Source organism: Phytophthora cinnamomi (assembly GCF_018691715.1).
Source record: "Phytophthora cinnamomi strain GKB4 chromosome Unknown Contig26, whole genome shotgun sequence".
Classification (NCBI taxonomy): domain Eukaryota; phylum Oomycota; class Peronosporomycetes; order Peronosporales; family Peronosporaceae; genus Phytophthora; species Phytophthora cinnamomi.
Window position 1 is genome coordinate 155,532 of NW_027150959.1, and position 26,432 is coordinate 181,963.

Genomic DNA, 26,432 nt, shown 5'->3' on the forward strand with positions numbered 1-26,432 from the left:
ACGGACCACTCCACGGAGTGGCTGCTCGTCCAAGATATTGCCTATCTCCGGCCTCCGTGGAAAGTCCCGCACTCGGCGGGGATCGATCCCGGTACCTCCCGGTCTCCGCGTCAGGGTTTGACCACTGGCCCACGGGGATCGGTGGAATGGTATTGTAGAGGGTACGCCTAATGACGCTATACTTCCTGCATTTGCTGTCAAACGAGGAACCAGGTCGCACTTCAGCAACTAGAAATAAGCTGTCAGTGGTAACGATAGCCTTACATTTAATGAGGGGTAGCATTTCCTACAATAGAATCCATCAAATTATCAGGGCGCTCAATTCCAATCATAGAGCCGTCCATGGCACCAACAGCATCAGGGTGTCCTTGCTGCACTCCAAAGCCATCTCCTATTGCTTCCCAATCTCGACGCTCGCGTGGAAACGAAATGACACTATTGACCGCTCCCTTCAAACGCGAACAACCTCGGTTGTAATCTCCTTCACGTAGTTTCGCGACATACACATTGCAGCACCCACTTCACGGTACCCTCCCATCGAGTCCAAAAAATAAATAGCAACATCCACTCGCTGGTCAAAAGAATGTTTCTCGCCTTTAGATCAGTGAATTTAACGCCATGGTCACGTAAAAGGGAGGCAATTCGAAGGAAACTCACTCTCGTGCAGAGTCCATTCCCTTGGAACCAACGTTCATAGCTACCTGACTATAGCATAGGCTCGAAGTGCAGGACAGTGACAGTGAATACTTGCGTCTTCGGGTGACATGGAGGATCTTCGTATTCCTGACCCTAAAGTGCCGCGACCGACCTGAGCGACAGTTGAGCATGTTGCGACCAAAACAACCTCCTCCTCTTCTAGCCTGGCAGCCATCTCTAGCTACCCTCACCCGTATCCACCTCCAGAAGCAGGAGGCACAACTATCTCCCGTTGTCACGTTGTAAGACGTGCAATTTGGTAAATCAAGAGACGAAAAGCTCCGAGTGAAAGTGGCAACTCCATCTCCAGCTGCGTTGCGAACACGCTCTTAGTGGCATCACAGAAGCTGAATCAACAACTGCCACAAAGGGACACTGCTCAGTCCGGTCCAGCCGTAGCATGACTGTGAAAGTAAAATATATAGTAGTGTTCAGACGTCGTTGCTGCCGGTGGAGTGTGCGTGTAAGTGAGTAGTTTTGCCTTGATTCTGCAGGTAATTTGTCGATCGATAACTGGCTTGTATCCTGTGCATTCCCCAGCGTCGAAGGTAGACGGGATCGAGCGCGGTCAAGAATTTCCATGCCGACAGTCTAGTATTTCCTGGTTGTTGCCAAATATGAAACGACCGAGTCAGGCGCCGTGAAGTGACCGACAGGAGCAGCGGCGGCGCGTTGCCGCTGCCACTGTCCGCGTCTGTGACCTGGAGGCAGTTGACGACTGCTCCCGCTGCTGTCTCTTGCTCGAAGCGCAATGTAACGGGGTTACACACACAAGTGACAACAGTCACTTGTGCATGCCAACGGTCACAAGTGACAACGGTCATTTGTGCATGACATTTGTCACTTATGATTTAATAGATAAATATCTGTTAAAGGTTTTAGATACTTCCTCACATTGGTGTAAGGCACACTAATGGATACATTGAAGTAGACCACCACAATGAGTGGTCCACACATACCCAAAGATCCTATTGGTAGAAAGCAGCATCTTTCTACCAATTAGAGACGTGCATATTGGCGGGGCTCTGACAGGCTGACAGCGGCTGGCTGTCACTGACAGCCAGCCGCCGTCAACCCCTTTCATAGATGATAAACAGTTTTAGCAGATTTAGGAGGAAGGTCAATTTACAAACAATACAGTTCTCATTTTACCTTAAACTAGCTACTTGGTGTTTTATTGGATTTATATTATACTTGTGGACTCAAGTATAATTAATTCAAATTATCAATAAACTCCTACGCTTCCTGGTACACGTAGCGCGACGTGTAAGCTAAAGTAGTGAGCCAAAGTAGGCCCACTACACGCAACACCAGGGACTTGAACGCGCTCCGGTTTGGGAGCGTTCTGCTTGCCGCACCAGCCGCGGCTGAACCGAAATCTCCGCTGCTGCATTGGACAATACCAACCGTCTAGCGACATATCGCTCCTCGTCATCTAAAGCTTTCAAGAAACGTACTACAGTATGAAGAACGCGCTACCCTGGTAATTTCCAACAATCAAACGTATTGATCAAGATAGGCTCGACTGAACTCGGGTGAATTGAGTTTATACTAGATCCTTCGCCAGTTTCTGTTTCTTTTCTTTCAGAATTGCGATTTCCTCTGCAAGGACTTCACGAATTCTTGGGTTAGCCTCGCGATCGCGGCATTCATAAAGATATCTGATTCGATCGCCCAGAAAAGTGTGTCCTTCCGTGAAGCACGCTTTTCTTCTCTCTCGAGCGTTTGCTGTATGTATTGCGATCGGTTAGCTTCTTTGATCTCCGAAACACGTACGTTGCGCTCTGCTTGTGTGTTGCAAGAGCAAACCTCCACGACTGATTTCCAAAGTCCCGAAATGCTTCAGGAGCGTCATTTCGCTTCTTGCGGTTAGGGTCTGATTCAGTTTACGCTGCGTTCTATGAATCATCTCGTAGAATACGTCTTCAGGCAGATCACGATTCACAGGACCAACCAGTTTACGTTTTGTCTGCAGGTGCAAGTGGATGTACAGAGCATCCAGCCGTCTATTACAGTACTTGTAGAAGTACTCGTCGTTGGTCCCAGACACAGTAAAGCGGATGTGGGCCGGGCAGCAAGCTCCATGAGAAGACGCCCAAATTTGACGTAGCCGCTTCGCTGAGTACTTCACTGTGCTCGCAGGGTTGATGCAGGTGGGGTCCCACGCAGGGTAGGTCGAAATAAAGCAAATTCCTCAACGGGTGTTCTATCTAAGAATGCAGCACAGACAGCCTACCCAAACCGCTCCTCCGCGGACACGGATGCACCCAGATCATCACGCGGACGTTGGACAAAACGAGCAATAAATCGAGCAGGCTCGCGATTGGAGAACAGGATATTAACGAGTCTGGACACTAAATCTACTTCGACTCGGGCTCGTTGCGCTGGTGCATGTTGTCTGCAAAAAAATATCTGGTAGATCTTGTCATTCCCCCGTCCGTTTAGCAATCAGCAACAACAAGGCAGATTTTGGTTTGCTGTTCTATCTTTTGATACCGCAGGCAGATCAAAAGTTACGCAGTTCGGGTACTGTTGTTGGCGTAGGTGCCATCTCCCTGACTGAAGTAATGACTGGTGCGTCTACCTCTTTTTCACCAAGCTTCACCTTCTTCATTTCCCAAGTAAAATCATCGAAACTCAACTATTATCAGACTTAACTTAAATTAATGCACTAAAAGGATACGTTTCATTTACGTTGGCATACCGTTATTTTTGCGGCAGTTATGGATTCCATCCGGCTTCTTCTCATTTTTATCTTCACCGGTGAGGATGGCAAGTATAGGGGACGTGGATGAAAGTTTCCGGAGCATGTGTAACTAGACGAAAGATTACATGTACAGCAAAAATGTCGGGCTTGAGTGTAGCTACGGATGTAACGAGCCTGGTGTATGCCCGTCACTGACTTACACCTAGGAGTTGAGGAAGCGTCTTCTTCTCAGTAAGACTGAGAGCTAAGTATTACGTCCGATGTAAATTCAACTCTGATTTATTATTAGACCGGGGCGCGAGCCCTTAGGACTAATGTGAGCCACTCAAACAAAGGTCGACAGCTGATTGGCTGAAAATGGGGACTGGCTTCCCCACCTTTCAGCCAATCAGAGGATGACGAGTCAGCACACGCTAGTCGTGTGCCGACCATGCCTACTTATGCAATATCGGAAACATGTCTAGCTACTTATGTAAATGGAGGGCCCATTACATTTTTGAGGTGTTTTTTAGCGACAAGCACAGCCTGTGCTGCACAAAGCGCCGGCGCGGCGTCTTGGCTTCCTCAAGCCATATCCACTAAATCTAAACTCGATGTTGAAGAGAAGGTACGGCCGGTTGCCCGAGGCAACGAGAGCCGCCGTCCAAAAAATAAAAAAAAATATGTATTAGTTTGAAAAGCTAAAATTCTGCGTTATTCGATAGTCCAATCGGCGACCTCTGAATCGTGCTAGAACATTCTAAAGCATAACTAGAAGATCTTAGGTTGCATTTATTAAAATATTGCCAAGCCACAATAGCTTCTAGTTTGTGCGCAGCAACGTCTTTCAGCTCCTCGGGAAGAGGATCGCCCTCGGGGACCAGGGATGGCAAAAAATGGAAGGATTTTTCGAAATAAAAATATCAAAAATATTTCCATTCTTATGAATTTTTTACCATTTTTATACATCAAACCCCGCTGAAACGAATCACCAACAGCACCGTATATCACAGTAGCTGCTCGAATACTGGACTCATCGCCATGCAGACGTTGGAGCTGAAATAGCCCTGCGGTGGCGGCCTACTCCCGACCATGCCGATCGAGAACAAGACCCCCGGGGATTTCAACGCCGACATCAGCGAGAAGCAGCTGGCCACTGTGTAGTTCTCGGCACCGCGGTGCGGTGACTGCAAGATGGTGCCCCCCAAGGTGACGTAGCTGACGGAGAACGAGTTCCTGACCGTCAAGTTCCTAAAAGTGAGCACCGAGGTGCTGGATAACTTCTGCGAGGCGTTTCCCTCGTACAAGGACGGCGAGGTGGCCACGTCGTATGTCTGCAAGTATTGCCCCCCTAATAGAGCGCGGTGGGCAGATTGTGTCCGATACAAAACCGAAGTGTTTAATTTCGTACTTGCACAGATAAAAATGAATAAATATGTTTACAAAGCCGTGCTTCGCCCGGAACAGCTCTGGATTTTAACTTGTAGACCATTTAGCATGCTGCTGACGTAGATTTCTTATTTTATTTTTACTTGATGACTCCTAGAGCTAATTTTGAATCCCGGCCAAATTTGTCGAAATCGGTAACCCATCGACAGGAGAAATCTCGAATAGATACAATTTTTTCAAGTAAGCCTGGAATACACAGTGTCATGCATACTTGCACTAAGTATGTACTTCGTAGTACTAAGTATGGGCTTGCTATTGCAAGAATTCGGTTGAGTTGGCTCGCGCGAGTTGCACGATGATCCAAGAGTGTCAGTTATTCGTCAGAAAATTGTATCCTACACTCAAAAACAGATATGGTTGCACTTTTAATGCCTGTGTTGCAGGTTTCGATCACATTTAATGGTTTAGTTTGGCAAATTGCCAATCCTCTTTGCAAATAATTTATTTACTCGTAAGTTACCGAATTACTAGCCAAAAATTAACGCTTACACGGATTCCTTCCCGTTTTCGAACAGAAAGAGAAGGTTTGGAGTCGCATAGAGTTAAAGGTTGGAAGTACTGATCATTGCGCCGAGACGCGTTCGCTACAAAACGTTGTGCGCATTAATAAAATCATAGACTAATGGATGAACACTGCATAAACGATGGTGGGTTCCTTAAACATGCCTAGACTACCTGAAAGAAATTGTTTGGATCTGTGAGGCCAGTGCTACTCACAAACTCAGAAACTTGTAGTTTGTATGGTGCTTGTAGTCGCCCGCCCGATCGATTCTTAGTTTAGTTTAGTACAACGCGTTTTCTCTTAAAGGAGCCCACTCTGGTGGAGCTCCCGCAATCCCAAAACTGCTAAGTGGGGCGAGCTCTGCGTTGACGTGTCTGCTGTGCGTGTTCATTACCTCTACAAACTCGACTCAAGTGGCAGCGTCAAGCTGTTATGAGCCCAAGTTTCACCACTTGACCTGAAATTGAACGACGAGTGTCAGGATCGTTGCCGAGATCGGCATCCGCGTAGCCAACAATCGACAAATCTTCTTTTACAATTTTCTTCGGTAGAACCAGCCCACAGGAAGCAGATCCTTTCAGATATGCTAACACTCGCTGAGCCACACTGTAGTGTTCTTCCGTGTAGCAATTCATGAACTTACTCAGAATTGAAACTGCATTCGCTATGTTGAGCCGCGTACAGCGTACTAGATACTGCAACGAGCCTACGATTTGACAGTAAGGTAAATCAGACCGATTCACCTCAGGTCCATACGGTTCTTTGGGTTTGGCCGGCCTAACCTTCATATACATTGGAGTACATGCAACACGAGCATCACATACACCAAATTTCTCCACAAAATGGCGAACGTACGACTCCTGCGAAAGTGTAACTCGATCTGTCTCAACTTTCACATCCATGGCTAGCAACAGGTTCAGCTCGCCCAAATCCTTCAGCTGAAATTCTTTCTTGAGCTCTTCGATTAGCCACTCGATGTGTTCGGTCTTAGCAGCAATGACCACATCATCGACGTAGACTGTAAGAAACATGGGGGTGTCGCCTATCCACTTCACGTAGACACCATCTGCAATAACACTAGCCTTGAAACCAAGTTTCACCAAGTATTTCTTCAGAGTTTCATTCCAGATGAGGGGGGCCTGCTTCAAGCCATACAAACTTTTCTTCAGCAAGCAAACACGACCACTCCCATCGTTGAATAATTCCGGTTGCTCCATGTACACGTCGACGTCCATACAGCCATTAAGAAAAGCTGTAGTGAAGTCGATTTGACGATGGTCCAGATCGTAATAGAATGCTAAAACAATCGCCACACGAATTGCCTCCATGCTAACTACTGGTGAATAAATTTCCCAATAGTCCGAATCAAATACTTGCTCAAAGCCTCCAAGGGTAAGCCTGGTCTTATACCGTTCAATCTCTCCGTGTTGATTTCGTTTGATTACGAAAACCCAACGACTTGTCATGACTTTGCTGTTTGGCGGACGATCCACCAGTATCCACGTTTCGTTCTTTTGGATGAGGTAAAATTCAACTTCCAGAGCTTCTAGCCATTTATCTCGATCAGGACCAGTCATTGCTACACGAACATTCTTAGGCAGTTTGTCCATGGTCGAAATAAAATAGTTCGCCAACGAATACCCACGGAGCCGAATATTTGGTCGGCGAAGGCGAGTCGATCGTCGAAGAGACTCAGACTGTGTATTCATCGAACGACGAGGTTGCTTCACCTCGACCAAGCCGGGTTTTCCTTAGTATTTTACCAACCCAGGCTTTCGTTTCTTGCGGCTGCCTTGCTGATCACCTTCAATGTCTTACTGCTGATCACCATACTCGATCGAATCTTCACTAACAGGTAAATTATCGTCAGAATTCTCCGCATCATCACTCAGGGCCAACTCCCCCGTCCATTTGTGCCTTTTAGGAATAGAGGCAGCTTCAGCCGCCTCAATTTCCCCCGTACCGCTAGTTCTCGCTCTCTTCTTGCCAACGACTCCGTCTCCAACTTCCTGGTCATCCATGCTCTCATCACCGGAGTCGTGAGATGCTACGGCAACCTCGTTGGCAGAATCGGAGCACGTGTAATCATGAAGAGGCAACTTTACGTACGGAATTGTATCGGGTAGCACCACACCTAATTGATGAGAGTATACTTTCTCCAATAGTTGACTTACATAGTCACCTTCTACAGTCCACTGTTCACGAGATTCTACGTCGCGTGATTCAACAATTCGACCCGAGACAGATCCAGCATGTTGGAATTTTTTTTTTTTTTCGCCAACAGACTTTTCTCGATAGCTACACACATCAGACATCAACTTTTCGCAACAGCGAATTGAACGCCGCGGCCGCAACCGCTTGTAGGACATTCTCCGCGACTTGGCCAACGTGCAACTTAAGCAGGAATCTGCATCCCGGTAACATGGTAATTACGATAGACCTCCTGCAATTGCCTCCAGCACCTTGTTTTGACGTACCGGCATCAGATCAAATTGCTGCTTTCGACAAACATTCTGGTAATGCCCCTCCTTGCCACAACAGATGCACACTCCCTTCTTTCGTTTGGATCCGCCGCCCTTATCATGAGGCTTTCCTCCTGCATGTCCGGTACTGGGCTTGCCCCCACTATTCTGCTGTCCAGAATCGTTGTCAGTCTTCTGCTTCTTGGCCACGTGCATGATCTTCCCGGTGTCCCCGTCCTCGTCACGAACAAGCTCATCCGTTTCTGTTTCAGACTTCAGCGTGTTCAGTACTTGCTGGAGCGTTGGCCGTGTGCCAGGAGCCATGATCCGCGAGAACTGACGCACCACAGCTCTATGCATGTACACCACACCCATGAGGATCACATCTACCGTAAGATTATCATCTATCACGCGACCTAAATTCGCCAGTGCGCGACGAGTGTCGTGAATCTCCTTCAGCCAGGCATCCATCGTCTGCTCACGAGAATAGGTAGCATGAAAAAAATTCTTCATCACCCAGACATAATTTGAAAACTCTCTTTTAGTATGATGATCTTCCAAATCTTCCCACATCTCTCTGCCCGTGGGGAGATCACACATCCCCCACTTTTGCCCCACGAAGTAAAGTATTCTTCACAAAGAAGTCCAACTGGTCATACTGTTGTTGAGGAGGACCGGCTACAGCAAGGCGCAGAATGGTGTCATCCACTAGACCCCATGCATTGAACCGGTGCAAATAAGCCTTGGCTTGCGCTCGATAAAGATTAAAACTGCCTGCCATCTTTGGAGATGTCTTGTTCACGTCGGTCGATGAATGTGGCGGAGCCACTTGTGAAACAGCGTTCACGCCAGGAACTTGAACACCCGTAGTTACATTCGCAGCTGGGACTCCGCTTCCAAACTGGTGTACGGGCACTGCTGACGACGGAGGCAGCAGAACAGAGACTTCAGCCAGACTCGTCATCGGTAATGTTGGTACTGGCATTGGTGTCGATGATGGAGTGGACACTGTAACGGGGTTACACGCACAAGTGGCTACAAGCCACTTGTGATTTTAACAGATAAGATATCTGTTAAAAGTTTTAGATACTTCCTCACTTTGGTGTAAGACACACCAATGGATACATTGAAGTGGGCCATCACAATGAGTGGTCCACACCTACCCAAAGATCCTATTGGTAGAAAGCATCATCTTTCTACCAATCAGAGACATGCATATTAGCGGGGCTCTGACAGCCAGCCGCTGTCAACCCCTTTCATAGATGATAAACAGTTTTTAGCAGATTTAGGAGGAAGATCAATTTACAAACAATACAGTTCTCATTTTACCTTAAACTAGCTACTTGGAGTCTTATCTAAGTTAAATTATATTTGTGTATTCAAATATAATTATCCTAAGTAATTACTAAGTACTTACGCTTGCTCATACACGTTGCGCAACGTGTAAGCAAAAGTAGTGAGTCAAGTTAGACCCACTGCACCTGGTAGCACTTTGTAGTCCGTCCAACGACCGACTGCTTGACGTTCGTACGTGGTGTACGAACGCGGAGCCAAGAACCACATGAGCACGGAGGTGACCATGGAGTGCTCCAACACGCCTGTAACGCATGTTGCACGCGCTGACTGCCCCCACTTGTCTAACCCAGAGTGGGAAACCCTCCAACGACTGTCAACAGTCATTGGAGAAGAGGCGATAGCTACAATGCTGCGTACGCTATCGCCGACGGAGCAACATGGTGTTGCTCTGGGGTTCATTACGAAGGAGCAGCGTGATGCTGCTTCCTCAGTGACGGCGTCGTCAGGGACGACACCGCGTGCTCAATCATTGAAATTGAACGTCAGCAATTACGTGTTAAGAGAGGGTGAGCCTCTCCTCCAGTGGCTTGTCGAGTTCGACACAGCCATAGCGGCTCGACGCATCGTCGACCCGCTGTCGAAGGTTGCGTTCGCCATGTCCTGGCTTGGCGGACGCGCAAGGAGTTGGGCGTATGGACGCCGACTCTCCGAACCTACGTGCTTCAGCACGTACGAAGTGTTCAAAGAGGAGCTCAGACAAGCGTTTGATCCCCCGCAAAACGAGTTCCGGTCGAGGGCGGAGTTCTTCGACCTTCACCAGGGTAATCATGACGTTCATGCTTACGCGCAGCGCGCACGATACTTGGTTTCAAATATCGTGACCAATCCAATTGACGAGGCGACTAAGGTCGTCACGTTCATGAAGGGACTTAGAGATGGGCCCGTGAAGATCTATCTCTTCCGAGAGTACCCGAGTACTCTCGAAGCTGCAATCACCCTTGCCATGCAAGAAGTGTTTAGCCTGCGGCAAGCTAAACTCGATGCAAACGTGCCGAGGCCGCAGCCGCGCCCGGTAGCGAGGACGGGAGGTCCAAAACCAATGGACCTCTCAAACGCAACAACTGCTGGTTACCAGCAGCAGGGAGGTAACGTGCGATGCTTCCGTTGCGGAAGGATCGGTCACTTTGCTCGGCATCGCCGCGGAACAAAAAAAAAAGGGAGCATCCAGTAGGCGCGGGGCGCCCTATTGGTAATGCGGTCACGCGTGCCGACATCAGGCAAGCGACACTGAGGACTTCAGCCCCCAGTATGACTAGCTCTCGCTGCAAGAAGCAAGATGGCAGGCCGAACCTAGTCATCTTGAAAGCTTACTCGAAGAGAGCGAGTGACTCTCTTCGAGCATTGGTAGATTCAGGCGCGTCGAACAATTTTGTTCAACTACGGAGCCTGCCGAGTCTTGACTTCGAGGAGGTAAATGTACCTCGAAGTCTTCCGGAAGTGCGACTGGCAACAGGTGCCATCGTGAAGACCGAGAAGCGCGTCGTGAACGTGCGCTTCTCGTACAAACAACGAGTGTTTGTCGAACACTTTATCGTCCTGGACATGGACGATAAGTTCGACGTGGTAATGGGCATGGCGTGGCTTGCGCGGCATGATCGGGTAATAGACTGGAAGAAGCGCACGCTCATGCGCTTTGGCCGCGACAGCGGAACAGAGATCAATGACCCTGTTACCGCAGCGTACGCACCAGCAGGTGCGCGCGGCTTATCAGTCGAGACAGCGCTTAATGCTACTGTTCCGGAGTGTCCAAGAAGTGTGCGAGGGCGCGCACAAGTGAGCCCAACGTCGGCAATGCTGCCGACGTCAGAAGAAAAAGATGTGCTGGCTCCTGGAACCAACACTCACATTCAAGTGTGTAAGGGACAGTCCCTGACCCGAAGCGGTCAGGACGACGACGACGCGTCGGCTCCGGGAGCCGACGCACCCTTGGTCATGAGGGGCTCCGCCAATGAATGGCGTCGAGGTGACGAAGGCGTGTCAACTCCGGGAGTTGACGCTGCAAACAGTGCGGACGGTTGCAAACGTACCGCACTGACGCAATTTGCATGCTGCCGTGCAGCCGGGCTGCACAACGAAGCGCCATGTGATCAAGCCGGGCTTGATATCGCGCACCCGCAGACAGGGACTGCCGGCGAAGGGACACATTACCGTGCAGCCGGGCTGCACGGAGGAACATGCGGTCAAGCCGGGCTTGATACCGCGCGCCCGCGGACAGGGTCCGCCGGCGAACAACTGTCCACGGCCGGGCCTGCACGAGAAAAACAACTGCGCGGAGCCGGGCTCCGCACAACAAGAAGATGGTGCATGCGGAGAACGCTGCGCAAGTCTCGGTCCAAGCCCGAGACGCTATAAGAACCGCTGCTGGGCAGACTGAGGTGGTGACGCCGGACGTCGAGACGCTAAGCGTCTCGACCCGCACCGATACTGGATTCCAGTATCGTGACATGGAACTCGTTAGTCCTCCGACGACGGCGTCGGAGTTGACGTCGCTTCCTGTCATGAGCTGGAAGCGCTTCACGCGCGACTTGCACGATGGACGCATCGAGCAAGTCTGCGTTCTTTCGAACAGCGAAAGAACGGAGAGCGAGAGCGAAGAGCTGAGACAGCTCTTCATGGGAAGTACCACTGAAAGCGAAGACACTCTCAGTGCGAAGACGAAGCGAGAGCACTTCGAGGAACAAGGTTGGGACTCGCTGAAGTCGAGTCCCTATTGCGAATGATTGAGGGAGTACAAAGACGTACTCCCGGAAGAAATTCCTGCGGAGCATCCGCAGGATAAGTGCATTCAGCACGAGATTGATCTCGTGCCGGGCACGAAGTACTGTGTCACGCGGCAGCGGCCACCGCCGCGAGAGCAAGTAAAAGCAATCGGCGACTTCTTTGAAAGTCGTCGCAAAGCAGGACAAGTGCGGGAATCAAAGTCCCCGCGCAGTGCTCCGACGTTATGTGTCAAAACCCACAGGGCGGATGGCGCATCGTTCATGCCTACAACAAGCTGAACGATGCGACGGTACCGGCGCAGACGCCGATACCGCGAAAAGATGTTATCATCGATTCGATGGCCGGGAGCACCATTTACAGCGCTGTCAACTTGCGAGATGGGTTCTATCAGATTCTAATGCGTGAGAGCGAGATCCCTCTCACGGCAGTGAGCACACCAAGCAGCATGCTCTGGGAGTGGCCTAGTAATGCCGCAGGGACTTAAGAACGCCCCTGCGATTTTCAACAGGTGCGTGACGCACTTGTTGCGCTCGGTGCGCGACTTCGCACCGAGCTACTTCGATGATGTGTTCATCCACAGCCGAGCTGTGGACGGGAAGACCGACGTAGAGATGGACAGGGTGCATCTCCGGAAGCTACTTGAGCTTATGCGAAAGCATAAGCTCTACGCGAACCTGAAGAAGTGCATCTTCGGGGCGAGCGAGATACCCGTCCTCGGGTGTCTCGTAGGGAAAAATGGTGTTCGCCCTGACCCGGAAAAGGTCAGAGTTATTAATGAATGACCAATGCCCTCAAGTGTCAAGGAACTGAGGCAGTTCCTTGGCTTGGCCATGTACTTGTGCAAGTACGTGGAGGATTACGCGGGCAAGATCCGCCCGCTGTCACAACTTCTTAAGAAAGAAGCTGTGTGGAATTGGACAACCGATTGCCAAAAGGCATTCGATGCAGTCAAGCGGGGCTTGACTGAGGCGCCGATCTTGGCAGTGGCTTACCAAGATCGCCCATTTCACGTAGTGTTTGACGCATCCGACTTCGCGATCGGATGCGCGTTGATGCAGCACGATCACGAGGGCCGTGATCGTGTCGTCTACTACCAGTCGCGTCAGCTGAAGCCAGCTGAGCGCAACTATCCGGTACATGACAAGGAACTCCTTGCCATGAAATATGCACTCGCAAAGTTCTGAGTGTATTTGCTTGGGAGTAGACCGCTTGTGGTCTACCCCGACCATGCATCACTGCGCACTGCAGTGAAATCACCACATATATCACAAAGAATGGCGAGATGGCTCTCATTCTGTGCGGAGTATAACATCCGGGTCGAATACAAACCCGGAAGATTGAATGTAGTGACCGACGTGATAACACGTCGGCCAGACTACGCAGACGCTGCTGACGTCGATGCCATTGACATCATGCGATCGAGCAAACCCACATCGTCTCTGTTGGACGATGTGAAGGCCGCGTACGCGCACGACGCGGACGCGAAACTCTTGCTGGCCTATGGCACAGCACCTTCTGACAAGGCTCGTCAGAAGCTGCCCAAGCACCTTCGTGCGCGTGCACACCGATATCGGGTGCACGACGGACTGCTCTTCTATAATGCGGTCGACGACAACGCGGACCGCGTTGTCGTGCCAAATGACCATGACCTGCGACTCAGGATCATGTACGAATATCATGATGCCCCGACTGCGGGACATCTCGGACGTGAGAAGACATACGTCCTTCTCACGCGCGACTTCTACTAGCACCACCAGTAGAAGTGGGTACGCAAGTACATCCGTGCTTGTGAGGTATGCCAACGCGTAAAGCCTGCGCCATTCGCGCAGGCTCCGTTACAATCACTACCTACTCCGTCGGAGTGTTGGAAGTCCATGTCTTTGGACTTCATCTTTGGTCTCCCCCCGGACAACGGAGGGAATACCGATGTTGTGGTCTTAGTCGACCGCTTCAGCAATATGGTACATCTTGCTGCGGTGCAGGCAGAGGTGACCGCGAAGCAGACGGCCCGTCTGTTCGTCGACCTGGTGTTCAAACACCATGGCATGCCGACCGACATCGTGTCGGACAGAGACCCGCGCTTCAGAGCGCACCTGTGGCAAGAAGTGTTTACACTTCTTGGCAGCCAGCTTTCATTGTCGACTGCGGACCATCCGCAGACGGACGGTCAAACCGAGCGCGTGAATCGCGTGCTCGTCGACATTTTGAAGAGCTACGCTCACTCGTTCCAATACTGGAGGGAGTGCTTACCGATGGCAGAGTTTGCCATCAATAACTCAGTACATGCCTCGACCGGGCATACACCGTTCTACATGAATGCCATGCGGCATCCACGTCTACCGAGTTTACTCGGAGTGATGGCTCCCACTTTAAGTGGGGGAGCATCTACGACTGCAATACAGCAGCCGCAGAAAACCGCTGACACTTGCACAGTGTCAGCTGCAACAATGAACAAACCACACGAGTCTGCGAAGGGCGCAGACTCCTCCAACAACAAGGACAACGACCACGGATTTGCGCAGGGCGCAGACACCGCGAAGAACCACGCAGAGGCCAGGCCTCTAGCGGAGAGCGAGCTGAATGACTTCAGCTCGGATGCAATCAACTTCATTGCCAAAAGACAAGCCGTAATTCGGTTTGTCCAAGATGCAATAGCAGCTTCTGTTGATCAACTGAAGCTGAACGCCGACAATGTGGGCATAGGCAACACAAATGAATTCAAAGCTAGTTCATTGGTTTTGTTAGCTACGCAAAACCTGCCTAAACATGCAGTTTCGGATTTCGAAGCAAGCTTGCTTGCTCCGCGCTTCCTCGGGCCGTTCATTGTGTTGGCACGGCACGGCAACGCTTACACGCTAGACATACCGTCTAGCATGCGCCTCCATCCGACCTTTTACGTCGGACGGCTGAAGCCATACCTGCAGCATGAGCCATCTAGCTCGGCTGACCCGAAGCCTCGGCAGGAGCCGAGGCAGAAGCGGAAGCCTTGGCCTCGGCGACGAGCAGCCTCTCCTCCAGCGCGCGGACGCGCTGGAGCAACTCCTTCATCCGGGTCCCCAACTCGACCTGGATATTCGAGGCGGTCTGCGAGACCGCCGCGACTTGGGCCTTCTGGTTCGTCAGCTCCTGCTTCAGGGCGGCGAACTGAGCGCCCTGCAAACGCTCCACGGCGGTCACCCGGTCGTGGAGAGGCGCATACGGATCAGCCCGGGGCTGATCATACCCGGGGCGTGTTCCCACCCCCGCCACCGCCGATACGTGACGCCCGCGGCTCAACCCGCTGGATGGTTGAGCGGATTGTTGACCATAGTATCCCAAAACCGAACCCTCAAGGGGCTCGTTTTCCTATTCGTTGGAGAGGATTTCCTCTCCATCAAGATACATGGGAGCCGCGGAACGTCTTGCTGGAGGACGTTCCGGAAATGGAGAGGGCGTACGAGGAACAGTACGCGCTGGTACCGCAGAAGTAGTACGAGCGCTGCGGTCATCGCTAGCGCCCGAACCCTCACGTGCTAAGAATTTAGCACGGAGCTCTCTGAGACTCTCGGGCACACGGAATGACGTGTACCCGATCAGGTCGCGGTCGCTCAAGCGGACCGCACGTGGGAAGCACTTCGTGCACTGAAAGCCCTCGGGCACAGCGCACGGCACATTAGCCTCCTCCGCAGCAACGTGGAGTTGCTCCAACTTTCCACGCTTCGAGTACGTCTCGAAGCGATCACGCGCTTGCTTAATCCGATCACGGTAAGCACTCAGCTTCTTGTTGAAGTTCTCAACAAAAGCGTTCCAACTTTGCCAAAGTGCCTACCACTCGGGCACTTTGCTGCGAGAAGATGGCTTCTTGCTTTGGAACGATCGGAGCTCATGGAAGCGTCCGATGTAATAATCGCGCCTTTGATGCGTTTCCGCATCAAAGTGCAGCTCGGCAGCCACGGCGTCATCTTTGATGGCGCTGCATACGTATAACGGCACCTCATTCGGAGGTACCGAGTTCCCATACCGGTCCGAGATCTCGGACGCGGACGGCATCCACGGATCGCGCGCTGCAGGCGCAGCGCGCGGAGAACTGAGAGCCCCAGCGGAAGCGAGTGGGGTATCACTCTCAGTACGTGAACGCTTCGAACTCGAAGCGTCCGATTCGTCCTCTTCACGCGGGCGAATGTTCTTAGCATGGGGGTCGAGCAATTCGCTCGACACTGAGTCCTTGTGCTTTGAGGACGAGTCCTTCTCGTCCTCCATGTCTTCATCGTCGTCGTCAAAGTCGACGACGTCGCCATACTTCGCCTTCTGGCGGTCGGAGTAGTCATCGATGGAGAGTCATCTCTCCACCGCCTTCGGGTTCTTCTTCTGGGGCGCGCTCATCGTTGAATGAGCGCGGATTTCTTCTCCAAACGCGGAGAATCGACGAATGGTCAATTCCGAAGATTGACGTGCGGAGACCCCGCGCGTCTAACCTTAAAGGGGGATGCTGTAACGGGGTTACACGCACAAGTGGCTACAAGCCACTTGTGATTTTAACAGATAAGATATCTGTTAAAAGTTTTAGATACTTCCTCACTTTGGTGTAAGTCACACCAATGGATACATTGAAGTGGTCCACCACAATGAGTGGTCCACACCTACCCAAAGATCCTATTGGTAGAAAGCAGCATCTTTCTACCAATTAGAGACGTGCATATTGGCGGGGCTCTGACAGCCAGCCGCTGTCAACCCCTTTCATAGATGATAAACAGTTTTAGCAGTTTTAGAAGGAAGATCAATTTACAAACAATACAGTTCTCATTTTACCTAATCTAAGTCACTTGGAGTCTTATCTGATTTAAATTATATTTGTGTATTCAAATATAATTAACCTAAGTAATTACTAAGTACTTACGCTTGCTCATACACGTTGCGCAACGTGTAAGCAAAAGTAGTGAGTCAAGTTAGATCGACTACAGACACAGCCATCATCCGCCGACTTCCAGGTGTCGATGCCGTACCACTGAGTAAATCTGCCATTGACGGAAAGCGCGACATTGTTCATGATTACGTAATCACAGAAAGAGTCACCCTTTGGGCTCAGCGAGTGTTAGCTTATTTGAAATGATCTGCTTCCTATGGGCTGGTTCTTCCGAAGAAAATTGCAAAAGAAGATTTGTCTATTGTTGGCTACGCGGATGCTGATCTCGGCAACGATCCTGACACTCATCGTTCAATTTCGGGTCAAGTGGTGAAATTTGGTGGTTGTGTCATTGCTTATCAGAGTAAGCATCAATATACTGCACTCATCGACACATATAGTGCAGAACTGACTGCTGCAAGTTCATGCGCTGATCGAATTCGATGGCTACAAAATCCGCTCTTCGAATTAGGAGTTAGGAGTGCCTGTGCAGTTTCCTGCAACATTGTGGACAGATAGCATGTCTGCCGTTCAAGTGGTAACACACTTAAGCGGCCACCGCAAGATCAAATGCTTAGATTTGGCAGTGTACAAGGTCATTGACTACGTGAATACTGGTTACATGCAGATCAAGCATTTGCCGTCAGCCTATATGGCAGCAGGTGATCTAACCAAGGCGCTGGGAAAGAACAAGTCCCGCAAACACCGAGAACAATTAGGTGTTGAATGCCTGTGCACTGACGAATCTGAAGTGGTTCAACCGGATTGATGATGCAAACTACAAGTTTTGGGGGAGTATGAGGCCTGTGCTGCTCACAGACTCAGAAACTTGTAGTTTGTATGGTGCTTGTAGTCGCCCGCCCGATCGATTCTTAGTTTAGTTTAGTACAACGCGTTTTCTCTTAAAGGAGCCCACTCTGGTGGAGCTCCCGCAATCCCAAAACTGCTAAGTGGGGCGAGCACTGCGTTGACGTGTCTGCTGTGCGTGTTCACGCCCTCTACAAACTCGACTCAAGTGGCAGCGTAAAGCTGTTAGGAACGCGTTTGTTGCCGCTCACAGCCTCACGGCACGGATACATTGCTCAGGCACTGCTTCGTCAGTCAAGCAACCGAGACCTCTTTGGCAAGGTGTGCCGTTGATGGTAACTACACCATATCACGGTCCAATTTGGAATTATAGGGTCAAAACGAGAAAAACTACATTCCAAAAGAGAAGCTACCAACACGGGATTTGCTGTGCTGGGTATTGTCTTCAATCGATGTTGAATGGAGAGTCCAAATACGAAATAGCTTTAATTTACTGGTTCTGCTGGCTCTCTGGTTTGAACTTCACGTAGTCATAGAGGTTTACTCGTTTTGATTGTAGATTTTCTCAATTTGATCGCAAGACGGTGGGTCAACCCGTCATAGTGCATGTAACTTGGTAGAATGCTCTCTAGGCTACGACAACTGGTTGCTCAGATACATGTGTACGTGAACTCGTGCTTGAAAAAGTAGTTTGCAGAGTGCATGGTAATGACAACCAGAAGTTATACATTACCGTGGATAACTAACATGTACTAAATATCCCTGATATACTAAACAAACACTTTTTGTAATTACTTCTGTTCGTTAACGTTTAGGCGAGCACTACTGTAGTACCAACTTCGGAATTAGGGAATGCGGTGGTCAATTATGTCAAGCGTTCTCGCCTGAAGGTAGACATGGAAACACTTCCTCAACATTAATGCACATCCATGAAGCTACTGATTAATGAACGGAGGCGACCACCCCTCACCTTCACGAGGACTGCATGCTGCATGAACACGGAAAAAATCCGCGGATGTCGCTCGAGTGATCAGATAAATTATCTGTCACAGGTATTATACTCGAGTACAAGTTATTTGAAATAATAGGGTTTTTAACTTAATAAAAAATGGATGGGTCAACACAACATAATTTGATTTGAGGACTAGTAATTCAACACCACAGTCCTGTCAAGCGTCTGTTGAACCGAACCGACGAGTCACATTCATCAGGTATTTCGATTGGCACCTGAGTGGCGGATGCCACTCCGTAAATAGAATTATCTGTATTTTATCCAGAATCATTAGGTGGACTCTAGATAAAATCCAGATAATTCTATCCGCCTAAGGATTCTAGATAAAATCCGTAGAATTCTATTTATGGATAAAAATATTTTTGTTTTGCCATCACTGTGGGGGCAGGAGGAGCATCAACTGCACTCGCGGGAGGCACGGTTTCTCCTTCAATCGAGCTGCTGTCGCCTCCTGGACCATCGATCCAGTCTCCATCGCTGCTGTCAGACATTCTTTTACTGGGATTCGTTTTGTTTTTGCACGTTTTCTCTGCTCCGTAGTAACCGGACGCGTCACGTTTCAAGGCCTATTATTAATACAAATAAAAGTCAAAAACACGTTAGTGATATTTTTGATAAATACCTCGTTATACCTATCTGTTCTTTTTATTGACCTCGTTTTATTTAGAAATCGACCTCGATTTATTATAAGCGCCAGTGAAAACGACAAAACGTTTGTAGTGGCTTGGCACAAATGTCGCGCCAAGAGCACGAGTCCGCAGTACCCGCGGCAGCGCCGCCCTCTCTCGACGAAGGCCCAGCCATTGCATCGCCTAGCACTGTCCCTCCATCTAGTGATATGGCATCTCTACCGCCCCTGGACGACGACGAATGGGACCCAGAGCCTTTGCTTGATGCTCTGGTCAGCGATATCGCCTTCGTGGGCACTGTTGCCACATCTTCGGTTAACGGTCCCGCCGCGGCCCCCAACTCCCGGTCCAAACGCACTAAGCGGAGCACCAGACCCAAACGCAACTACGACCCCAACAGGGCTCGCAGCAAGAAGCTGCAGGAGCTGCGCCGCCTGCGCGCGGAGGTTGACGATCTCGAGCTCAAACTGCAGCAGTTGCAGACCAACCACAGTGCAGTTAGCAGCCCTCTCGAGCATGAGAATGGTCACCCCTCCAACGTGGAGCTGCGCAAAGTGTGGCAGGACATCTGTGCTCGCCAACTCGAGCGCCGCCTCAAGGTGGAGCTGGAGAACAGTCGTCTCCGCGACAAGTGCAGGGCCCAGTTCAAGCTGGCCAAGAGCGTCGAGAAGCTGCTGTTCAGGCGGCTGTCGCTGCAGAACTCCGAGTCTGAAACGGGCAAGCACGTGTGCCGCGTGGAAATCCCTGCGGGCTTCATCCAGCACGTAGCTGCGCGGATATTTGACGAGTTGGCGGCGAGCATCGACGTCTCGTACCGAGAAGTGGAGCGCGTGCTGGAGACCAACTGCCCAGTGCCACTGGGGATAGAGACGCGCTGGCCGCTGTTGAGGGAGGGCTTGAGCATTGAAATGTATGATAAGAGGAGGGCGCTGCCTTTCGACCTACACGCGGTTGGTGACGCGTGGTGGAGGCGCTGGCACAATTATAGAGGACGGCGCTCGGACGAGACTGGGGGCGACGACGTGGTCAGGGAGAGGTATGGGCTGGAGATGGTCGATGCGAAAACTGGTAGGTGCGCGACGTTCTACGTGCAGCAGGTGCTGCGGCGATACGTGGAAAGCAATCGCGTTGTGATGGTCTGGGATTCGTGCATTGAGCCGTCCACGTTCAACGAGGAGCTGGTTCGCGGCATGCATTTCCTGTTGAAGGGATATGTGCTGATCAAGCCGCAGAGCTCTGATGGTGCGAATGCTGATGGAGAAGCTGTTACCCGCGTGCTTACGTGCTACCACCTGACGCCGATCATCTCGGATCCAGAGATCCAACAGGATGCCAAGACACTTGCGCTGACCAAGCTCGTGGTGAGCGCGACGTCCGCCAACATTTCGACGAGCAATGAAATGATGGAAAACATGTTAGTGGACCAGGCGTTGCAGAAGCGCTGCTGACGTGAGAACGTTGAGGAGTGTATCAGGGCGGAAACTTGCATTGGATGAACTTACACGAAATTGTACGAGCACTGTGCGTGCGTAGGAGCTATCCTCCTACTTCTTCTAGTGGTTGATGAAGCGCAGTGCTAGAAGGGCGAGGAAGCGCAGCGTTAGGATCATTATGATGTTGATGAACATGTAGTAGTGCATGTATTCGTGCCTGACGTTGAAGACGCTGTCGAGATAAGATCGATTGGGGACACTACCCACGGCCTGCGGAGCGTTCTCGAGGAGGTGGCAGCCCCTCGCAAACTCGGTCATGTCCAATGTCATTCCTGTTCGCAACGACTGGATTACTTGTGCGTACTCGTCGTCTGGGCAGTTCCCGAAGAGCAGTGCGGTGAAGAGCATGATAGAGTAACGCTGTGGACTCCACAGCGCGACACGCACCTACCAGTTTTCACATCGACCATCTCCAGCCCATAACTCTCTCTGACCACGTCGTCGCCCGCAGTCTTGTCCGAGCGCCGTCCTCTATAATTGTGCCAGCGCCTCCACCACGCGTCACCAACCGCGTGCAGGTCGAAAGGCAGCACCCTCCCTTCAAAACACTCCATTTTGACGCCCTGATGCACCAGCAATTTGTGTGTGTCCACCCTGGCACTTGGTCTCCAGCACACGCTCTACTTCTCGGTACGAGACGTCACCGCCCGCCGCCAACTCATCAAATATCTGTGCAGCCACGTGCTGGATGAATCTCTCCGCGGCGCATGAACGTGCCCACCTCGAGGTCTGCAACTTTGCATCGACAACCGCTTGGGCAGCAGCATGTCCAGCCCCACCTTTGGCCGTCCAGCGCTTCCGTATTTGGGTCACATTTGTCAGTCCCCAACAGGGCATTTGTGTCCCATTCGTCGTTGTCCAGGTGACTCGTATGGCTCCTCGAATAGCATGCAGTGCTCAAAGAGTAGTCCGCCGAAGCACTATTATAGTTTGTCTGCTCAGTTCACCCGAGTTCTACGAGCGAAGGCTGGGGTACTGGACATTTCACTCAAAAGTCTCAGCAGATAGCTGTTTTACAAGTCGGGAAAAATGGTTGTTATCGCGGACAAAATCAAAGTTTGATTACGCAGCGCGTAATACGCACCAGACACTGAGGGCTGAGTCATTTCGTGCGTGTTGCTTTTCGTGCAAAATGTTTGTTGGGTCTGACAGGTTCGCTAGCAGAATCAAAACTGGATTGCGTACCAGCCGTGGCATTTCTGACGTCACTTTTCAACTTGCTTTTCACTGCACACTCACCGAATACCACGATGGCCAAACACCTGGGAGCTGCGATCCGCGAGCGCTTCGCCTGCAAGTCGTTCCTGTCCGACCCCGTTCCGGCCGAAACCCTCCGGGAGATCCTCAAGCTCACGCAGGTGATCGATCAGTCACCCCTCATGGTGTGTCAGCTATCTATGTTCTGACTAACAACGTCGCTGCTGCACAGCGAGCCCCGACCGGATTCAACACGCAGGCCTATGTATGCATCGTGGTGCGCTCGGCTGAGGACCGTGCGAGGCTGGCGGGCGCCATGATGGACAGCAACATCCGCAAGATCAACGAGGCCCCCGTCGCCGTCATCTTCGCGGCCGATTGCGGTACTGCACATCATCGCGTCAAGCCCTGATGATGCTGACGCGTTACTGACGCGATCGCTGTTTGTGTCACTACACAGCCCAGTAAGAACGTGCCCCGCCTGCAGCAGCTTGGCCGCGACAACGGCGCCCCTGAGGCTCTCGTGAACAAAGTCCCTCATGCCGTGGAGCTCTTCTCGGGTGAGCACAACCCGAACGTGTCCACCGAGGCGTGGGCATACAAGCAGACGACGTTTGCCGCCGCCACCTTCTTGTACGCCGCCCAGGTACACGGCCTCGCGACGTGCCCCATCGAAGGCCTGAGCCAAGCCAAGGTGAAACCAGTGCTGGACATCCCCGACCGCTATAGCATTCCTGTGGTGGTGGCGTAGGGCTACGCCAACCCCGATGCGAAGCCTGCCAAGCCATCGGTTCGCTTCCCGTCCTCGGACGTATTCTTCAATGGCAAGTTCGGTCAGTCGCTGGAGAAGTTCTCCGAGGAGGAGTAAGAAAGAGATTGCTTGCACAAGCACCTTCGTGCACTAGCGTAAGAGAGCACGAATCGTTGTTGACTCGAGAAAACTCAATGCATTGTGACTCTGTCTGACAGGCCCTTTTGCAACGTAGAAGACTTACGGGTTAGCCTTTTGGCAACGAGATAAGTATGTCTGATAGGAATATGCTGCTATTGTTTTAACAGGAAGAAGCTTGACTTGGGGGAGGGCGTGCGAAACGAAGAGTGCCGGCCCCGCAGTTCAGGCTTCTAGAAGCTTCCACAGCCGCCCTACGTCTGCCGTATGTATTTTAACCTGGCTTCACTATACCTACCGTAAAGGTGAGTCATTCCTATATCTACCTCCTATTGGCTATCATTTCTACCAATCCGATACAATTATACTCGTCATTAGTCATTGGACCAGAATGTACCGTATTCCTTATGTGCTTGCTGACATGCATCTGCATGATTTGCAACTTGTCGTCCAAACATTGATCAACAGTAATCTTCGACAAATGCAACAGTAGACAAATGTAACAGTAGTCATCAAACGGAAAATTGTATTACGCGCTTACCACTCGTCGATCTCGTCGCCATCATCGCTATCTAAGTCGTCGTCAGACGAGAGATCGCCTACAGTCTCATCTACCATGCTGAACTCCCTCAAGAAGGCCACAGCGGCGTCATCTAAAACGTCAGGAGCAGCAGGCCCATCTTGCATAGCGTTCGACGGTGGGATTGGCGGCAGAAAGTGTGCCTTGGAGAAGCCGCGCTGAATTGTCGTGCGGCTTAAACCACTCCAGCTCTCTTGTATCCACTTGCACACCAGCGACCGCCCCGGAGCCTTCATTTTGAAGGTTGTGCCTTGCCCAGTGTGCGCTCGAAGCTGCTCACGTAGCATCTCAACCCACGCAGTACGTAGGTAGCTTTTAAAAGGTCTGTTCCACGCGATATCGGCAGGCTGCGACACCGCTGTACACGAAGGTGGGACCTTCATGAGATGCACATCAATTGACGCTGCGTAGGCCTTCACCTCCGCCGTCCAGTGTCCGGAAAAATCGTCGACCAGCAGTAGAATAGGTTGCCTAGGCTGGGGACGAGATCCGAAGTTGCCCTTTATAAACTCCACGTGGATGTCGGCGTTCCACCACGCGGTTGGGTTCGCATACAGCTGCAAATCGGTGCCTGCCATAATTTGTCTCGCTTCGTTCCAAACATGTATACCGAATCCTCGCCGATACTTCCAATTGGCCGCGTCGCCTCCTTCCACCTGAGATCGGCTACTTTTGAGAACATCATAAAGTGGGTACTTGGTACCATCCGAATCTCCAAGCAGCATCACCGTGAAGCGCTCTTTGTCCTTGCCAGCGCCACGAATCCAAACTGTTTTTGAACCAGTTTTATTTATTGAGTTTTTGGGTAGGTACTCGAAAAATACTCCTGTTAAAAGTTTTGGTAAATAAATCATTGTAAAATACTGTGATCATGTTATAACGTACCTGTTTGGCCGGCATTACAGACTTTAGTCACCCGTAGCTCCAACATTTTCTGCTGGACATCCACAGCAAAGTTGATGGCGATTGTGTCCGCTGCTTCAAGCGAAACTTGCCCTTGTCTAGTCCGTGCACGGATACTGAGTCGGTGCCGCTTCATAAAGCCCTTCCTCCAGTGCCACGAAGCCTCGAAGGGGCCGATCTCGTACTCGTGTGCAGTCGCCCTGGCCTGCAGCTCCAGCATTTTGGAGCTCACGGGAGCCCCGTCCTTCCTCAGCGCGTTGATCCACTGCACCAGCTCCATCTCAGCGTCGGTGGGGAGGATGGTAGCGCTGCCGGTCGGGCGTATGTACTTTAGACTTGCTTGGCGGGGGTCGGCGACCAACTCTTCGAGTTGGTCGTGCTCCTTACGCCACTGGTACATTAGCTTTCTCTTCTGCTCTCTTGCATGGCCTGCCAGCTTAGGAAAGTATTTGTCTAGCGTAGCGTCGACTTTGTTGTTAGCAAAGAATCTTACTATCTCCAGCTTCTCACTCTTAGTGAAGGAGTCCCGAGTATGCTTCGGCTCCTTTCGGCCGGTGCCAGTCACGCGGCTGCGTCCTGGTGGTTTCCGCTTCATGCCGTCGGCTGTGCGCTGCTTATGTCGAAATTGCAAGTGAGAAATTTGTGGTTGAGCTGAGCTGTCAGCAAGCACATAAAGTAAAACTGTACAATCAACACTCGAATTTGATTGGCTACTTAGATTTGTCAGTAAAATGAATCAGTCAGCAAGCACATAAGGAATACGGTAGCCGGCTGTTTGAATGTTATAATCACAAAAACCCTAGGACGATGTTTAGATATAAGGGGTTGTTTCGCCCAAAGATTCCAAAAATCGAGTCAGAATCGACCAATTCCCAGCCGTTTTAATGCTAGAAACAATACAAAAAACCATAGCTTTTGGCTCCTATGATGTGGATATAGGGTTGAGTTTTTTCTGCAGAAATACGCATATTTCATTGGACAAAGAGCAATATCGTATGTTAAAACAAAACAAAGGTGCGACATCGCCCCAGAAAGCATTTGTAACCACGTGTGGCGAGACGCACACAGAAATATGTATTTAAAGAGGTTACAGTTGGTCTTCCGACGCCGCTCCGCATCTTCCCTAGCTCTTTCTGCATACATGTTTTCGAAGCCTTGAGCGTGTCGATACACGCCTAAGCACTCCTAGTTGATCACTTTATGCAGGTTTGATCGCACCTTCTCTACAGCATCATTGCCGCTGACTGGAGGTTCGCCTGCAATCTTACCCTTGGCGTTTGCCCATATTAAACCGATGGGTTGCAGCTCTGAGTGATATGGCGGCGCGCAGAGCAACGTGTGGCGTGTAGGGTAGCTTTTCTGGGTGGTCACAGGCTGAACAAGCTTGTTTGTAGCTGTTATGAAGCTTCTAATAAAGGGCTCGAGTCCCGCGGGGTCGTACAGGCGAGGCTTGCCGCGCATGCTCCGCTTTGGCTACATTTACAATATTTCAGAGGTTAATGATATGCAACAGATAGTCGCCAGCAAGGTTGGACTCACCTCGAAGTTGGTCTCGTTGACTTCGTAAAACTCCTCCACCACAACGGTAACTGTGCTGTGGCCAATGCCTAAGCATTTCGCTACAAGGTCCCGCGTTCGCGTTCCATTGAAGAACTTTTCGGCCTTTAGGGCAACCATGAATGTTAAGCACCTCACCACGTACTTCTTTTGACCGGGTGACAACTGTTCGCGGGCGTCGTTCGTCTCTGGCATTCTAGCTGCAGGCAAACAGATAACTAGGTGAACGGGATCAATACAAACCTATTCCGGGTTTTCGTGTACGTATCTGACTAGAACTTAAGGAGCTATGCCGCTATATCTGGCATGTTAATTTTTCTGGTCCAGTCATTAATGGCGATTACAATAGTAGCAGCCTGCTGCATGCACATATGAGCCCGCGTCAAACAAAAAAATGTTTACGAACCTAAGTACGAATCGCGATTTAACCGCATGAATCGAAAGAACTCTGTCTTGTGCTTCTTTTAAGCTCTGATCGTTATAAAATGTTTAGAACTCGTGGAGTTACATCGGTCGAAAAAAAACATATCTCCATTTCCGGACCCCCGAAATCCGGGACTTTATTTTGGGCGTGTGACCTCAATATTTTGTTTTCAATTTTAGCGTATTGT

General features: G+C 50.7%; 4 protein-coding genes across 4 annotated transcripts; 2 read left to right on the plus strand and 2 right to left on the minus strand.

Moving 5' to 3' along the window:
• Positions 1 to 7,762: 7,762 nt before the first annotated feature.
• On the minus strand, positions 7,763 to 8,266 carry IUM83_08603 (putative Gag-pol Polyprotein; the record flags this gene model as incomplete). Its single annotated transcript, XM_067932988.1, has 1 exon — positions 7,763 to 8,266. One exon carries the CDS (start codon positions 8,264 to 8,266, stop codon positions 7,763 to 7,765), a length of 504 nt encoding a protein of 167 aa, XP_067794242.1.
• An 11,145-nt stretch (positions 8,267 to 19,411) lies between these two features.
• On the plus strand, positions 19,412 to 20,650 carry IUM83_08604 (M96 mating-specific protein family; the record flags this gene model as incomplete). The annotated part of the gene is made up of 1 exon (XM_067932989.1): positions 19,412 to 20,650. One exon carries the CDS (start codon positions 19,412 to 19,414, stop codon positions 20,648 to 20,650), a length of 1,239 nt encoding a protein of 412 aa, XP_067794222.1.
• Positions 20,651 to 21,945: 1,295 nt separating this feature from the next.
• IUM83_08605 (Nitroreductase family) lies at positions 21,946 to 22,360 on the plus strand (the record flags this gene model as incomplete). Its single annotated transcript, XM_067932990.1, has 3 exons — positions 21,946 to 22,053; positions 22,125 to 22,275; positions 22,353 to 22,360. The coding sequence occupies 3 exons, from the start codon at positions 21,946 to 21,948 to the stop codon at positions 22,358 to 22,360; spliced, it is 267 nt and encodes an 88-aa protein (XP_067794177.1).
• A 958-nt stretch (positions 22,361 to 23,318) lies between these two features.
• Positions 23,319 to 24,859, minus strand: IUM83_08606 (NPP1 protein; the record flags this gene model as incomplete). The annotated part of the gene is made up of 2 exons (XM_067932991.1): positions 23,319 to 24,187; positions 24,247 to 24,859. 2 exons carry the CDS (start codon positions 24,857 to 24,859, stop codon positions 23,319 to 23,321), a joined length of 1,482 nt encoding a protein of 493 aa, XP_067794037.1.
• Positions 24,860 to 26,432: the final 1,573 nt, after the last annotated feature.